Source organism: Sphaeramia orbicularis, chromosome 24 (assembly GCF_902148855.1).
Source record: "Sphaeramia orbicularis chromosome 24, fSphaOr1.1, whole genome shotgun sequence".
NCBI lineage: Eukaryota > Metazoa > Chordata > Actinopteri > Kurtiformes > Apogonidae > Sphaeramia > Sphaeramia orbicularis.
Window position 1 is genome coordinate 4,438,029 of NC_043979.1, and position 17,073 is coordinate 4,455,101.

The 17,073-nt window shown below is 38.2% G+C and overlaps 1 protein-coding gene across 2 annotated transcripts in view; it reads right to left on the minus strand.

Moving 5' to 3' along the window:
- Window positions 1–11,248: 11,248 nt before the first annotated feature.
- The window catches only part of lama4 (laminin, alpha 4), a 71,866-nt gene continuing 66,041 nt past the window's right edge, over window positions 11,249–17,073 (minus strand). For both annotated transcript variants that reach the window (XM_030127945.1, XM_030127944.1), the window contains exons 36-40: window positions 16,661–16,820; window positions 16,232–16,359; window positions 15,199–15,292; window positions 13,414–13,533; window positions 11,249–11,785 (exon numbers count right to left, since the gene is read on the minus strand). In XM_030127945.1, coding sequence (XP_029983805.1) covers window positions 11,640–11,785; window positions 13,414–13,533; window positions 15,199–15,292; window positions 16,232–16,359; window positions 16,661–16,820 — 648 coding nt within the window. In that variant the 3' untranslated portion in view covers window positions 11,249–11,639. The remainder of the gene's footprint in view (window positions 11,786–13,413; window positions 13,534–15,198; window positions 15,293–16,231; window positions 16,360–16,660; window positions 16,821–17,073) is intronic.

The window sequence follows — 17,073 nt, forward strand, 5'->3', positions numbered from 1 at the left end:
CTAGAGAGTACAACTGTACAACAAAAGCTAATATTGAACAAACAATGTAAGATTCAAAGTGACAGCGTTTCTCTTTCTGTTTTCAGTATTCATCATCTGTATCACTTTCATAGAATTCCTGGGATGGATCAAGTTTAAACATGTCACTGGCTGGACTCTGTACTCATACTGCTTTGTAACCTTGTTCTTGAGTGTACTGGCAGCAGAGCACCACTCTGGTGTCTGTTTCTGATTTGAATAGAGTGCACCAGTTTGTTGAACACTGGTGTGTATTTGATCATCAGATGTCAGGCTGTAGGCATGTGTATGGAAGTAAACCTGTCTCATCAAATTTTGAATTTATAAAAACCATTGGATTTCTAGTGCTGAATTTTTTTTTTTTTTGCACTGAAATCAAGTATCTGAATTTTTTGTCTCTCAAATCCCCTATGTTCATAAATTTAGAATTTAAAAAATTCAGCTGCAAAAAATTCAGATGCAAAATATTCAGATCGCACATCCGCGTTGACCATCTTCCTGCATCGGCATCACTTGACCAACCTAATGTAATTCGATTGGCTGGCTGTCGGGTCGACTTGAGATAGAATCGATTCCTTATCCTTGGTGTCCTGGCTGTGTGATAAGAATTTTTTGTGTCTGAATTTTTTTTATTCTAAATTTATAAACATAGTTAAATTGAGAGACAAAAAAATTCAGATACTTAATTTCAGTGCAAAAACATTCAGTGCTAGAAATTCAATGGCTTTTATAATTCCAAATCTGATGAGACAGATTTACTTCCATGCATGTGATAAGGGTGATCTTTTTGCTCTGGTATTTAGCAGCAAAATCATCTTGACGCCACACATGTAGCAAGAGTTTGATCAACTGGATCTTGTTGGCATCATTTGTTGGGAATGCTTTCCAATCTGATGGACACTTTGTTTTTTCACCCTGTGTAATCAATTTCTCACCAGAACCATGTTGTCTCCTCTCCATGACTTTAACCAAATCTGGTTCATACATGTCAGTAGTAAAGACTACATCTGATGTCTTGACCATCGTGTCACCTGCCTATGGACTTCAGATGCCATAATCTGGCATATTTACAGCTGCAATTGTAGATGTTCATTAATATGCACTGTCCCTAATAAATAAATAAATGTCAAATATCTTGTGGCAGATCTCTTTGAAATTTCCTGGGACCTCTTGCATGTAATGGAATATTGCTTTTCCATCTTCAACAACAAGTGTACATGATGGTGATGGTATTGTTGCATTTTCCACTCCTTTGGTAAGAAAATGATATCCTGTAGATTTGTCAGTTTTGTTGAAGAATCCATCTGCTGTTGCCAGACTGTACGGAACTGCTGTCATATTTCATCAAATCTTCAATCTGAATCTTGGCCCCATCATGAGCTTACACAAGCAGTTGCAACATGATGGTGCTTTGCTGTCTATATTCAATGACTTTGTTATTCTTGCTGATTAGTGTGACTGTGCACTTGTTTCACCAAGGGTCTTTAATTGAGAATTTTTCATTGGTTCAAACAAGTGGTCTTTTTCTTCCAAATGTTCTTTGATGAACTTCTCCTTGGCTTCCTTTGACATTGCGTCCTATTCTATCTCCACAGGAGCTGCAGCGCCAGCAGACAAACAGTATAATTTGCTTGGGTCATAAATGTCAAACGGGTTCATGAAGCTCCTTATGGCCTCAGCTGTGCGTTTGACCATGGCCTCACTTTTCTTCACTTCAGCAGGTCCTTGTGTTTCCTGGCACCACAAGAGTCTGACAGCATGCATGCAAGTGCACAGTCACACTAATCAGCAAGAATAACAAAGTCATTGAATATAGACAGCAGAGCACCATCATGTTGCAACTGCTTGTGTAAGCTCATGATGGGGCCAAGATTGAGATTGAAGATTTGATGAAATATGACAGCAGTTCCGTACAGTCTGGCAACAGCAGATGGATTCTTCAACAAAACTGACGAACCTACAGGATATCATTTTCTCACCAAAGGAGTGGAAAATGCAGCAATAGCATCACCATCATGTACACTTGTTGTTGAAAATGGAAAAGCAATATTCCATTACATGCAAGAGGTCCCAGGAAATTTCAAAGAGATCTGCCACAAGATAATTGACATGTATTTATTTATTTGTTTGTTTATTTATTTATTTACTTAGAGACAGTGCATATTAAAGAACATCTACAATTGCAGCTGTAAATATGCCAGATTATAGCCGCAGTGCTAATTACCTCCGTCAAGGAGGTTATGTTTTTGCCAGGGTTTGTTTGTTTGTTTGTTTGTCTTTTTGTTTGTTTGTTTGTTTGTCTGTCCGTTCGTGTGCAACATACCTCAAAAAGTTATGGACAGATTTGGATGACATTTTCAGGGTTTGTTGGAAATGGGATAAGGAAGAAATGATTAAATTTTGGTGCTGATTGGGGGTGGGGGGGCCCACGGGGGGGGGGCCACTGATCAGCCTTGGCGGAGGTCTGCGCTCTCCGAGTGCTTCTAGTTTCCATCTGTAGTCCCTATGCAGGTGACACGATGGCCCAGACATCAGATGTACTCTTTACTACTGACATGTATGAACCAGATTCAGTGAAAGCCATGGAGAGCAGATGACGTGGTTCTTCAAATCAAGAAGAAAACAGACACTAGAGTGGTGCTCTGCTGCCAGTACGCTCAAAAACAAGGTTACAAAGCAGTATGGGTACAGAGTCCAGCCAGTGATGTGTTTTTTTTGTATTGCTCCATCATGCTCCATCCCTGTAAATGACCATTTTGTTTGATACAGTTGCAGGAAACAACAAGCGCCTCATCAACATGACAGAACTGGTATCCTCATTCACACAAGAGTATTGTACAGCACTTGCTGCACTCCATGTCTTCAGTCATTGTGACAGCACCAGCGCTTTCAAAGGCATCGGGAAAGTGAAGCCAATAAAAGTGCTCCAACGCAATCCACGATATCAAAAGATACTCGCAGAAGTTGGCACAGAATGGGAAGTATCAGACAAACTCCTCAGTGGACTTCAAGCTTTCGTGTGTGCCATGTATGGAAGAAACAGAAAACAAAGTGTTGATGAACTCCGCTGCATATTGATCTGAGAAAAGTACGAACTTACTGATAATGGATCCATCAACACACGCAAAAATGTTGACCTGTGCAGTCTCCCACCATGCAGACAATCGCTGATTCAACATGTGTGTCAGTCCAATTGTCAGATGACTATTTGGAGATGTGCTGATTCTCCAAGGATACAGACACCAAAGGCATCAGATGGTCATGGTTGGGAGGAAGAGGATGGACAGATTGGACCTCTTTGGTTTGAAGGTAGCTGCTGACCTGATCTTCTTGTCGATGCTCAAAAATCTGATAGATTCAACAGATAGTCTGATGAACCTGAGGAAGATCTTGATCCATCCAAGGAATTCTATGAAAGTGATACAGATGATGAATTCTGAAAACAGAATGAGAAACACTGCCACTTTGAATCTTACATTGTTTGTTCAATATTAGCTTTTGTTGTACAGTTGTACTCTCTAGATTCTTTGATCTTTGAAATATGTAAGGAGGTACCACAACTGTGAGTTTATAATGTCTGGCATAACATGTTAAACTTGGATTACAAGTTTTAGATTTCTGAAAATAAGAAGTAGATTATTTTCTGAAATTAAAGGGTTTGTCACAGAAAAGAGTCGTATTTATTTGGCAGCCATCTTGAATTTTGTTCTGAAAGGATGGAATATTGGATTTCAGTGCTCATTGCCTTAACCTCTTTTTTCCACTCTATTTTTTTTCATTTTTTTATACATATTTTATTCATTTAAAAAGAGTTTTCACTATTTGTTATCAAATTGAAATGATAATCTCTTGTCTGTGGACAAAACACTTTGTGGGTAATATATTATAAAACAACATGTTATAAAATTCATTAAATTAAAAACAAACTTATGGAAAAAAGGCTACATTTGTGCAAAAGACCCTCAGGAGATCAACTCTGGATTTTTTTTTTTATTATGAAAATGTTATTCATTTTCAACGGAATTATAATGATTTTTACATGGATGTGGCATTTTAACAGAAAAGAGTCATACTTATTTGGCGGCCATCTTGAATTTTTGTTCGGAAAGGACGAAATATTGGATTTCAGTGCTCAGTGTGGTCTTCAGTGAATGCCTCAACCTCAAAAACATGGGAATTGATACCTAATTCATGTCTGTATGTTCTCAGGGAGCTGAGATATGAAGAAAACTAATTTCCCTGATTTCACATCAGCCATTTTGAAAAAGCAGCTGTAACATGAGTCCATCCCACGGTATCAAGCGTTAACATTGTGATTTGTAATCGTCATGATCCACTGAACAAAATGATATCACTCATGAAGGGTCTTTGGGGGGGGGGGGGGGGTGCACAGTAACCCCTCCGGGCCCATGGACTATATCATTTGTTTCTTTTTGAGGATCTGTCCATCACAGTTTATTTACTTTTATATGTTATTTGTATATTGTTTTATAGTTCAGAGACGTGTAATACTGACAACATCAAATCTGTAAAGGAACACATGTAGAATGTAAACAACAAAGAGGTGTCGATCAATCATCCATCCATCCATTTTCTTCCGCTTATCCGGGGCCGGGTCACGGGGGTAACAGTCTAAGCAGGGATGCCCAGACTTCCCTCTCCCCAGACTCCTCCTCCAGCTCTTCCGGGGGGACCCCGAGGCGTTCCCAGGCCAGCCCAGAGACATAGTCTCTCCAACGTGTCCGAGGTCTTCCCCAAGGTCTCCTCCCAGTGGGACATGCCCGGAACACCTCCCCAGGGAGGCGTCCAGGAGGCATCCGAAACAGATGCCCGAGCCACCTCAGCTGGCCCCTCTCGACGCGGAGGAGCAGCGGCTCTACTCCGAGCTCCTCCCTGGTGACTGAGCTCCTCCCCCTATCCCTAAGGGTGCGCCCAGCCACCCTGCGGAGGAAACTCATTTCGACCGCTTGTATCCGGGATCTTGTCCTTTCGGTCCTGACCCAAAGCTCATGACCATAGGTGAGGGTAGGAACATAGACTGACCGGTAAATCGAGAGCTTCGCCTCTCGGCTCAGCTCCTTCTTCACCTCAACTGACCGGTACAGCGACTGCATCACTGCAGACGCTGCACCGATCCGTCTGTCAATCTCACGGATTGGGTGGCAGTCGATCAATCAATCAATCTCAAAACAATAGTTATCTGATACTTTACATTTAGAGCTGCAGACCAGACTCTGAACCCTTTGCCCTCCTCATATTTACTACCCTCTGGTTACCTCCATGCCATAAAAAACCTGATAGAAAACCATCATACAACAGTTTTTTTTGTTCTTTTTTTCCATAAGTCTCTTAAACACTTTCAGCCCTGATCAAAACTAATGAACATTCAACCATTTTTTCAGGTACACAACGTCTGTGAGTTTTCTGCTGGTACGAAGAGGATCCACAGTGAAGAGAAGCAAAGGACTGAAGGAGAACACAAGAGAACGTAGAGGAGTCAACCTCAAACACACACACGCACACACACGTATGCACACCCACACACACACACACACGCACACACCCACACACACACACACACGCACACACACACACACACACACACACACACACACACACACACACACGCACGCACACACCCACACACACACACACACACCCACACACACACACACACACACACACACACACGCACACACACACACACACACACACACACACACACACATATCCTGGTGTGCACGGCTGAAGATGTCTTGTAAAAATTCACTTTAGACCACAGGTGTCAAACATGCGGCCCGAGGGCCAAATCCAGCCCACCAAAGGGTCCAATCTGGCCCGTAGGATGAATTAGTGAAATGCAAAAATTACACTGAAGATGTAAACAGTCAATGGTGTGGAAATCATTTTAATTCAGTTCCACATACAGACCAATTACATCTTATTTGGGTCAGATCAGTAAAATAGTATCATAATAACCTCTAAATAATGACAACTGCAGATTTTATCTTTGTTTTAGTGGAAAAAAGTAAAATTACATGAAAATGTTTACATTAACAAACTATTCTTTGACAAAAAATGTGAATAACCTGAATAAATATGAACAACCTGAAATGTCTTAAGAAAACTAAATGCAATTTTACCAATATTATACCTGGTACTATAGGTTTTGTGTATTTGTAATTTGTAATTTTAAAGTAAGTTGTAACACACATGCGTAAATGATAAACTGATAAGCTGAGGCTTGCACTTGTTTTTCTTAAGACATGTCAAGTTGTTCATGTTATTCAGATTTTTAAGGAAATATTGTAGATGTTAACATTATCATAATGTAATTTAACTTCTTTCACTGTTATTATTTTACTGGTGCGGCCCACTGCAGATTATATTGGGGTGAATGTGGCCCCTGGAATAAAATGAGTTTGACACCCCTGCTTTGGACTAAAAAACCTTTAGGACCTGTTAATAATCAGTAATGTTGTAATAATAATAGCCTTCAACAGGTGGGGAAGGGAGGAAGGAAAATGGACAGAGGAAAGAGGAGTAAAATGACACAAGCCTGTTTTTTCTTTTGCTTAAGTAGCACAAAAGCAGCTCAGCTCAGTCAACCTGAAGGAATAAGCATCAGTCCAAACATGGGCTGTGACTGTCCATTCCACAGGACTGACACTCACAGTCAGAGTTGGACAGAGTCATCCAGATAGAATCCAAAGCCCAAACATAACCCCATAAAACAACATAAAAAATACTTAAAGTACAATTATTAAAAAAAAAAAGGATAAATAAATAAACAATAACTTAAATAAAAAGAGAATCAATGTAAAACATAAAATATAGTAATATAAAATAAAATCACATACATAAAAAAATAATTTTTCTAATAAATTAAATTTAATTAATTATAAATACACAATAAAATAAATAACTTAAATAAAAATCCAATCAAATACAGAAAATTATCTAAAATAAAATGAAATAAAAAATGCATGTTTTATAAAAAGTACTGAAGCACTGAACAGATGATTTCGAAAGTTTCAAAATGGTCAAATTAAATTCACCCTTAAAGGTTCTCGTGCGTTTGAGGTGCTTTCTTAAATTTCACCTGAAAGTCTACTTTTTGTGAGCAGACCTGTTCCTTTTTTGCTGCTGATCAGTAACAGGGTTTGGTTTTCAAATAGATCTGATGTTTCACACATCACTTTTCTGATCCCCATCAAAGGATGGAAACACTTGAACCAAACCACACTGGGTTCCTGTGGCCCCTGGTTGCTATGGTGACCATGGTATTACATATAGACATGTAGATAGCTGATTGGCTGGTATTGTGGTGATGCCTGTATGTGCAGACAAACAGGAAGTGTGTGATGAAAATATTAGACTTGCACGAAGATCAACGATTATGATCACACTTCTCGGTAGTGTTTACACATTAAAATAAAAGCACATTCAAAACAAAACATTATCATGTAACTGGAACATAATGTTCCAAATGCACGACTGGGGGCATATTCTGCACTGGGGGTGTGTTCTGGACTGGGGGGCTATTCTATTCTATTCTATTCTATTCTATTCTATTCTATTCTATTCTATTCTATGTCTAATGTTCCTCTCACATGTTCATATTTAGTTACTAGAATAATGGTTCCAGTACAGTCATGTATGTTCACATGTTCATCAGTTTCTGTGGAGGACTGACTTTATGGCACAGAAACAGACAGAACTTCACTAATCAGGAGCAGTACCAGTTCTCCCAGTACGAACGTTGTGTAGGACCCTATAAACTAATGGGGGCCCCTCCCTCACCTTTCTGATCATGTCCATCCATTTATAGGTATGTGTTTGAGTAAAATGAACATTTGTTTTATTCTCTAAACCAGTGGTTCTCAACCTTTTTTCAGTGATGTACCCCCTGTGAAATATTTTTTCAGCCAAGTACCCCCTTACCAGCACAAAGCATTTTTAGTTGAAAAAAATGACTTAAAACAGAGTGCTGTGCCGTCAGTGTCTGATTTATTCAACTTTGGAACTCCATTTGTAGTGGTCTCTCTTGAACTATTTGGAAATAAAAACATATAACTAAAAAAAGAAAGAAAGAATTAACTTAATTATACATAAAGATTTGTCTACATAAAAATAATTATCAACATAAAGTGTCCTCTTTTGCGAACATAGTAAAGATCTGTTCTCAAAAAGAAATCATTAACTTAATCTTACATAAAAGCAGAAACTGCTAAAAATAATTTAAAAAAATATTTATCATCTTAAAATATCTATTTAATAATTTAAAAAAAAGACTGACAACATAGTAGTCTGTAGTTTAGAGTCTGAACTACCAACAACATTTCTCCCAAATTCCAGATAAAAACATTGTAGAACATGACTCATGGTCAAAATAACAAAAAGATGCAGGTGTTTTTCAGACTCAAATAATGCAAATAAAACCCAGTTCATATTCATTTCTGAACAACACAAACTAATGTTGTTTGGTAAAAGTTCACACATCCATATTTGGTGGAATAACCCTGATGTTCAGTGACAGCTTCCACGTGTCTTGGTTCTCCTCCGTTGCTGTTGGATGACTCAGTGCAGCTCCTGCCAGAGAAGTTCCAGAAGCTCAGACCTGTTCCATGGCTTGGACCATCCATGTTCCTCCAGAAGTTTTCAAAGGGAGTTCAGGTCTGGAGATTGGACTGGCCATGACAGGGTCTTCATCTGGTGGTCCGTCATCTACACCTTTATGGACCTAGCTGAGGTCAGGAGCAGGCCTGGACTGGCTAATCTGGAGGACCGGGACAATTCCTGCTGGACTGGTATAATATTTAGGCCACGAGGGCTGGAGTTCACTTTAAATATATATTATTATTTTTTTTTTTTTTTTTTGGGGGGGGGGGGGGGGGGGGGGTCATAGCACTGGGTTGATCACGTAAACTGCAACCGCTATTCCTGGGCCGCCACCCCCTCTACAAGCAAGCAGACGCAGACGCACCTATGTCCTTGCATACGGTTAGTAGCTCTAGACTGTATCTGTGGAGCATATACGATCTGTGCTCTGTAGACTGTGGATGGTCAGCTGTGTTTGCTGTTTGAAACATGGAGAATAGAAAGAACAAGGGTGGTGTGGAGAAGCAAGAATTAAAAAGAGGAAAGCTCTGGAAGCAAACGCAGCCAAATGTGACAAAATCTGCAACTTTTTCACAAAAACGACCTCCGATTGGAAACAACTAATGAGGACGATGAACCGGGTAAACCACCTTTAAAATTAGTTAATTATCAAGTCAGTGAATTATGTGGCATTGTGGCGTGGAACATAACGTTATGCAGTTTAAATAATAGTATGGTGTGAGGCCACAGAAGTGGGAAACTTTGTCTTGTAGCTCCTCAGAGTCAGAAAGCAGATCCAGCAGCAGACACCAGCCATGAGCCCACAAGTCCAGAGTGGGCAGGTAGGACTGCTCAGAGAGGGAAGAGGATTAGAAGAAATAGGCTCCAGTGAAGAGTATGGTGTAGGCCTGTTCAGTATGAAAGGTATCTGAGATGATTCAGCACTACATGAATGAAACTGACACCAAGGCTTTGAAAATAGAAGATTTGTGCTGAGAATTCTGAGCGTTTTTAAACTGTGCTTTAGTGTCAGAAGCAGAGCCAGGAGCCAGTAGTGATGAGGGGATTGTTCCTGTCAGGATGGAAGGAAAAGGTGAGCTGTTGGAACAGACTGTGTGAACAAGCAGTAGTTCCACTAAAACCACTGTCTAGACCCAAACCATAGTCCTGACCTGTTTTACTTTTTATTATCAAAAGTGAGACAGTAAATACACAAAGCCCACAACTGAAAGGCAATAGTATAAAGTAATATTAAATAAACCTGCATATTCTGCCAGTGTAAATATCTGAATTGGTTAAGTAAGTCCAAATGTCTGTAGATATTATTTTTTATTGTGATCCAGGTGCAGGTGAGTCTAGGGAAACTGGAGGAAGTGTGAAAGGGAGAGCAGAGTCTACTGATGACAGAGGAGCAGCTCAGCAGCACAACCCTGAACCACTAGGCACAAAGGAGACAGATGAACAGGAGTCTGCTGTTAGCTGTGGTTCCTCTGCTCACCCTCAGTCACAGGACATACAGACAGTTTTTTCTGATCATCCTCATCAAACCCCTAATATCACTATACCAAAAGTTTTCAATAGTAACGATGGAACAAACCGCAAGTAAGTTGTGATGGAAATCTTTTGTTGCAGAGGATACAAAAATAAGAGTTATTAGAAAGTGCAGCAAGCTTTATTTTTTTAAATTATTTTTAAAATATTTTTATATCTTCTTTTATTTCATTTCAAACATTTTAAAGGTTTGAAAAATGTTAACACTTATAAGAACAAAAATATAGATTCTGTTATTGTGTTGTGAGGAATAATAATGTTGGAGATGTGGATGTGCACTCACTGTTGAAATAAATCCACATTGTGAAGCAACCTTTACTTGCGCTGAATTGGAAATATTTTAGAAAATACACTGAATTAGAAGGCTTTGCAGAACAGTGTGTAGACCTAACATGTAAGGTTAGAATTGCATGATTTTAATAATTGGTCATGATCTAAAGTGGGCCGGTCTGAGGTATGAAACTCCAGGGCTGAAAATGAGTCTCAGTCCAGCCCTGTATGTATATATATATATATATATATATGTGTGTGTGTGTGTATGTTGAGAAGCTGCTGTAGCAAAATGGAGGATTGCCTTCCACCATAAATTAGAGTTAGGGTATATTTCTTTTATGATTCCAATCCATTCCTCTTTTACTGTGGATCAGCATTTAAATAACTTCTATCAGATTCAATGGTTTAGTCACAGCGTTTCAAAAAAATGTTATGCTTTTCTTTCACAAATGTGGGAACGATGGTCCAAAACTGCGTTAAAATGTACAACAGTGAAATTTCTCTTGCCTGTCCAGCCAGCACTCTGGGTGCTCAACACCCCTAAACCTCTGATCCTAGAATCACCCCTGGTATGTATGTATATATCATGTTCTGTTAAATGGATGAAAAAATTACTAACTTACCCTCCTAAATGTCAGAAAGCTGTCATGGTGACAGGGGGGTTGTCTTTGGGCAGATAAATAGTGTGAAATTTCAGCTTTTATGAACACAAAACCTAAGCTCCATCTGATTTTCTGCGTCACTTCAACAAAAAAGAAAGCCTGGTTTCTAGTGATCATACAGGAAACACACAAGTACACAACAATAACATGTTTGTAAAATGTGATTTATTTGTCAGAATTAAAACAATACAAAAAAAGGACTTTGGAACAAAAAAAAGTGCCATTGAGGTTATAAATTACATTATAAAGTGGGGTAAATCATAGAATGCTTCGACATTGAATGTATCTTTGATATTTAATCTGCACCATGAGAACAGGTTTTCCACATGAACGACAAACTGATGACATCTTTGGTGATTTTGGATCCATTTGGCCATATTTTTAGTAGAGGACATTTTTATGGAAAACAACAAATCAGGGGACATATATAAAGAAAGACAATGGAAAAGACTGACAGAGCTTGTGTGGTTATGTGTACCTGACAGACAGGTGTGGACTGGGTTTGGTCAGTGCTGTTGAGGCTCATGAAGGTGTTCATGCTGCTGGACAGGTTCCCACGCTCACGGCGCCACTGACCAGAACCGCTTTGCTGAAGCTCACTCTGCTGTTGTTGATCACCAGGTTTTTAACACATCCCACGTAGGGGTTCCTGGTGCTGATGTGGTCTGGGAGGAAGAGGTCTGGGACAAGGTGAAGAGAGATTAGAGGGTGAAGGCAAGGAAAGGTTAACATCTGATCAAAAAAATGTAATTACAATAACCTACACCGAACTTAGAGTTTTGGGTCAGTTATTCCCTCTGCCCCAAGGAGGTTATGTTTTCATTAAGGTTTGTTTGTCTGTCTGTCCATGTGCAAGATAACTCAAAAAGTTATGGACGGATTTGGATGAAAATTTCAGGAAATGTTGATACTGGCACAAGGAACAAATGATTACATTTTGGTGGTGATTGGGGGTGGGGGGGGCACTTATCTATTGATCTGCCTTGGCGGAGGTCTGCGCTCTCCGAGTGCTTTTCTAGTTACTTATATTTTCAGGAAAATGTATTCTGAAATGGGAAAAAAATTGTAAAAAAAAATTTTGAGGAGTTTTTATGAGTGTGAATGTTTGGAAAGTGACAGTTTTGTGCCATCATTCTGGGTTTATAAACTCATAAATAAACTACATTTATTCCAAATACATTGATATTTGACTATTTTATTATTTATGTCATATTCTAAACACAGTAGGGGTGTTAGAAAATATCGGTTCTGCAATATATTGCGATATTTAATTTCACAATACTATATCGATATTAAAAAGTACTGTATTAATATTTTTAGGTATTTATTCAAATGCAGATATGGTGGAGGTTCATTTTTGTTTTCTTTTTTGTTTATATCTTACTTATTATTATTTAACACTGTTTTATTAAATAATGGTTATTTGAATATTTGAAGCATCCTAAAAGCACTTTTTACTGCTTTTACTGAGAGTGGAAGGTGTTAGTTCCTTTGGAAACTAGGAGAATTACAAAAAATTTGTGATATAGTATTAGATCCTGCTCTGATCAAATAAAAATGTGTTCAGTATTTGTGCAGATTTCTGTTGTAATTCAATTCTTCCAGGAAATAATCTCTAAAAAAAAAAAATTGCCTTTTTTAACAGTATCATGATATATCATATTGCGATCACAGTGTCATGATTTGAATCGTATCGTCAGATTCTTGCCGATACACAGCCCTAAAACACAGTGTTTCATATTAATAAATGCATATATCTGTGCAAAATACATTTGAATATAATGTTAACATTATTTGTATGTTGAAAATATAAAAAAATTATATGATATTGATAATTGAAAAAAAAATGCTTAATTTGATATTTACATTTGTTGTCCATCTGTGATGCTTCCATTTGTCTAAACTCTTTCAATTTAGGTATGATCAAATATATATATATATTTTTTATCTCTAACCAATTATTAGGTTGTAAAATTTTAGGATGAAAATGTCAGAGGAACTTCACTTTGGAAAACTTTGGAATTCTTGCAAAAAATAGACGTTAATTTTTTGTCCATCTGTGACGCAGTAGTTTTAGATATTTTTCATTCAAAATATCTGAAACTAAATTTTGGCCTTTGAGTCTGTTTAAGATGGCATCTAGACCTTTATAATTCTGTGTAATATTTGTCTTAAACTTATGTGGTTCAAAAGTTCTGAATCAAACAGTAGTGGGCGGTCCATCGGTGACACCTTTGACCCCGCCCTAGAACAGGATGGTATCGGTCCAAAAAAGAAGAGAAGGACATGTGTGTGTGTGAGCGCTCACCTGGGGCTCTGCCGATGAACACCGGCTTCCTGGTGTCAGTGGCGTTGGGGTTGACGGGTCCCACCACATGGTTGACCTCAGAGTCCACGTCCAGCTGGACCACGTTGGCGTTGCGGATTACTGAGATAAAACAGGACAGAACGCAGACGCTGTACAGACTGTGGTGTTTCCATCAACAGCATTAAGAGTTAATTTCATCATTCAATATTCAAGAATTATTTAAACATCTTATTTTTTTAAATACCACACATCATTATTTTCACATCTCTTTTCTTATTTTATTAATTTTGATGATAAACTGTGGCAAGTTTAGTAAAAAAAAAAAAAAATATTAAGGTTTTCCAGTTATGATCCAGAAACAAAATGATGAGATGGACGAAAAATGATTTATAATATTCAAAGAAATGGAATATTTTAAGATTACATGAGATAGAGAATGATAATGGACATGTACTTCAAAGCTATAGCAAAAGAAACATATGCTCCAAATAACTATGTTGTGCATTATAATTACAGCTGCAACTAATGACTATTTTACTCGTTGATTAGTCATGGACGACTGTAATGACTAGTCGACCAAACACATTATGAACTACAAAAAAACCCAAAACAATGGCTCTTATTTATATTTATTGCAGCAGTCAGACACATTTTCTTTCCTTTCACAAGAGCATTTGGTGCACAACAATTAGAACGAATAAAGTTTGTTAAACAAATATTCAATTCAACTAATATTGTAGCAAAAATAAAACACTTTTTCCCTTAAAAGTGCATTTTGGGCATAAAAATTCCAACACCTAACAAAGTTTATTAAACAAACGACTAAATACATAAGAGTTGTAATCAGCAATAAAATAAACATTTTTCTTAAACAAAAGTGCGTAAAGTCACTAACAACCTGTCGACAAATAAATTAGTTGTCAACTAATTTTATGTCGACTCTTTGTTAACTATTTGACTAGTCGTTGCAGCTGTGATTAGAGGGTAGTGAAATTCTTATATTTTATGATCATAAACAAGTTCACAGAAAAATTCCTGGAAAATAAATTAATGGGCTTTATGTCAGTGGACAAATGAAAAATAAATAAATGTTGATTTCTTGACAGTTCCGTTTCTGTGCTCATGTTCAGAGGTTTATGTGGTCACATACCACTGAGGTCCACTGACTAATAGGGTTACTGGTTTTTTTTATTATGTGTTATGTTTGTCTTGCTTAGCTCTTTTACTGTGAGGTGTGTATGTTCCTCATGTCCACCATTCGTCAAGTCAAATATTTGTTACCTCCGCCAAGGAGGTTATGTTTTTGCCAGGGTTTGTTTGTTTGTCTGTTTGTTTGTTTGTCTGTCCGTTAGTGTGCAATATAACTCAAAAAGTTATGGACAGATTTGGATGAAATTTTCAGGGTTTGTTGGAAATGGGATAAGGAAGAAATGATTAAATTTTGGTGGTGATCGGGGGTGGGGGGGGCCCACAGGGGGCGCCACTGATCAGCCTTGGCGGAGGTCTGCGCTCTCCTAGTGCTTCTAGTTATTATTACTTCCTTATGTTTTCATCAAGGTTTGTTTGTCTGTCTGTCTGTTAGCAAGATACCTCAAAAAGTTATGGATGGATTTTCATGAAATTTTCAGGAAATGTTGATACTGGCACAAGGAACAAATGATTACATTTTGGTGGTGATCGGGGGGGGACTAATCTGCCTTGGTCTGTGCGCTGAGTGCTTTTCTAGTTACTATTGTTATTCTTGAGCACAGCCATCGTGCTCATTCCAATATGTGGAATCCTCACCTGTGACTCTGTGCCAGCTTCCACTGCACAGACCCTGAGCTGGTGACACTTTAGTGAAGAACTCATGGGTTCCATCATTCACAAGAACCACCACCTGCAAACACACGCCCATAGTTGATCAATCGTCTACAACACAGGTATCAAACATGCGGCCCGGGGGCCAAATCTGGCCCGCCAAAGGTTCCATTCTGGCACCGCAGGATGAAAGTGCAAAAATGAACCTGAACAGTCCAGGTTGTCAAAAATCCTTTTGGTTCAGGTTCCACATACAGACCAAGGTGATCTCCAGTAAAAACAACAACACAATAACCCATAAATAATGACAATTACAAATTTTCTTTGTGAAAAATTATGTAGAAAAAAATTGAAGTGAAAAAATAACATTACACTGTGAAAATATTTACATCTACAAAACTATTCTTTTACAATAAAATGCAAATAAATACATAAATAAAAACAAAGATGAACAACCCAAAATGTGCAATTTTAACAATATTCTGCCTGTTACTAAATGTTTTGTGCATTTATGGATCCACTGTGATCTATAGTTGTGTTAAAAATAACAGATGGAATATTGTAGAAATTGTTCAAATTTTAGTTCCAAACTTCAAAATTTTAATAATATTCTGACTGTTACCAAATGTTTATTTAACACTGTGTGTAAATGCACACGTATAAATAATAATTCGAGGCATAATATTGTTAAAATTGCACTAATTTTTCAAATGAAATTTCAGTTTTTTCAGGATATTCACATCTTTTTTTGTAAAATATAAATATTTTCATAATTTAATTGTTTTTTTTTGTACTAAAACAAAATGGAAAAACTTGGATTTGTCATTATTTATAGGTTATTAAGTCATTATTTTACTGGTCTGGCCCGCTTGAGATCAAATTGGGCTAAATATGGAACTGAACCAAAAGGAGTTTGACAGGCCTGGTCTACAACCTAACAGTGTTACATTTACATCAGATCACCGTAGTCTAACCTGTGAATGTGTATTTGTCTGTGATAAATGTGCTCTGGACTCACCGCTCCTTCATGAATGTACATGGTGAAATAACCCTCCACTGCGCTCACATGCAGTAACAGTCCAGACGCCACACGGGGGCGCAGCTCCATCTCCAGCTCAAACTTCAGCCCCAGATCGAATGTTTCATCTGAGAGAGGGAAGAGGAAACGGTACTGACTGTGTGGACTGGATCAGATAAGACCCAGTAACACATGGTCAAAGCCCAGAGGGGTTTATGCTCTGTCTAAATCACATCCAGTGTGTAGAGTCTAATGGAACACATGGTCAGTTTGATACCAGATAGAAATGGTCTGACCTTCTGAGGGAGAAAATCTGAACTAAATTCATACTATGCAGATTGTGGACCTGTGCATACATGGAATAATGTCCCTCTGCTTTAATTTCACACTGATGAAAACACATCATCCCATTGGTTTGTTTCTACTCACCTAACATGACATAACCCCCTTCGGCTGAGAAGTATGTTCCAGCCTCAGAGCGACCCTCGAAGCACTGAGTGACCCCAAAGGTCTCGGATACTGACGACAACCACTGACCGTCCAGCTGAAGGTTCTTCAGGCAGCCGGTGAAGCTGTAGGCGGAGTTTCTCTACAGGGATACATGAAGAACACAGAGAACATTGGAGCAACGATCTCCAACCACTGGTCCACGTGCATGAGTTATGAATGAAAAACAACAACAGTTATGCAATAATTAATAATCAGTTCATCAGGAGACAAATGAAACCCCCTTAGCTCTGTCCCATCGACCATAGACCAGAACCACCTTTAAAACTAGTGGGTCCAAACCAAAAAGTGAGTGGGTTTAGTTTAGTTAAATGACAAGATAAAATAATATCTGC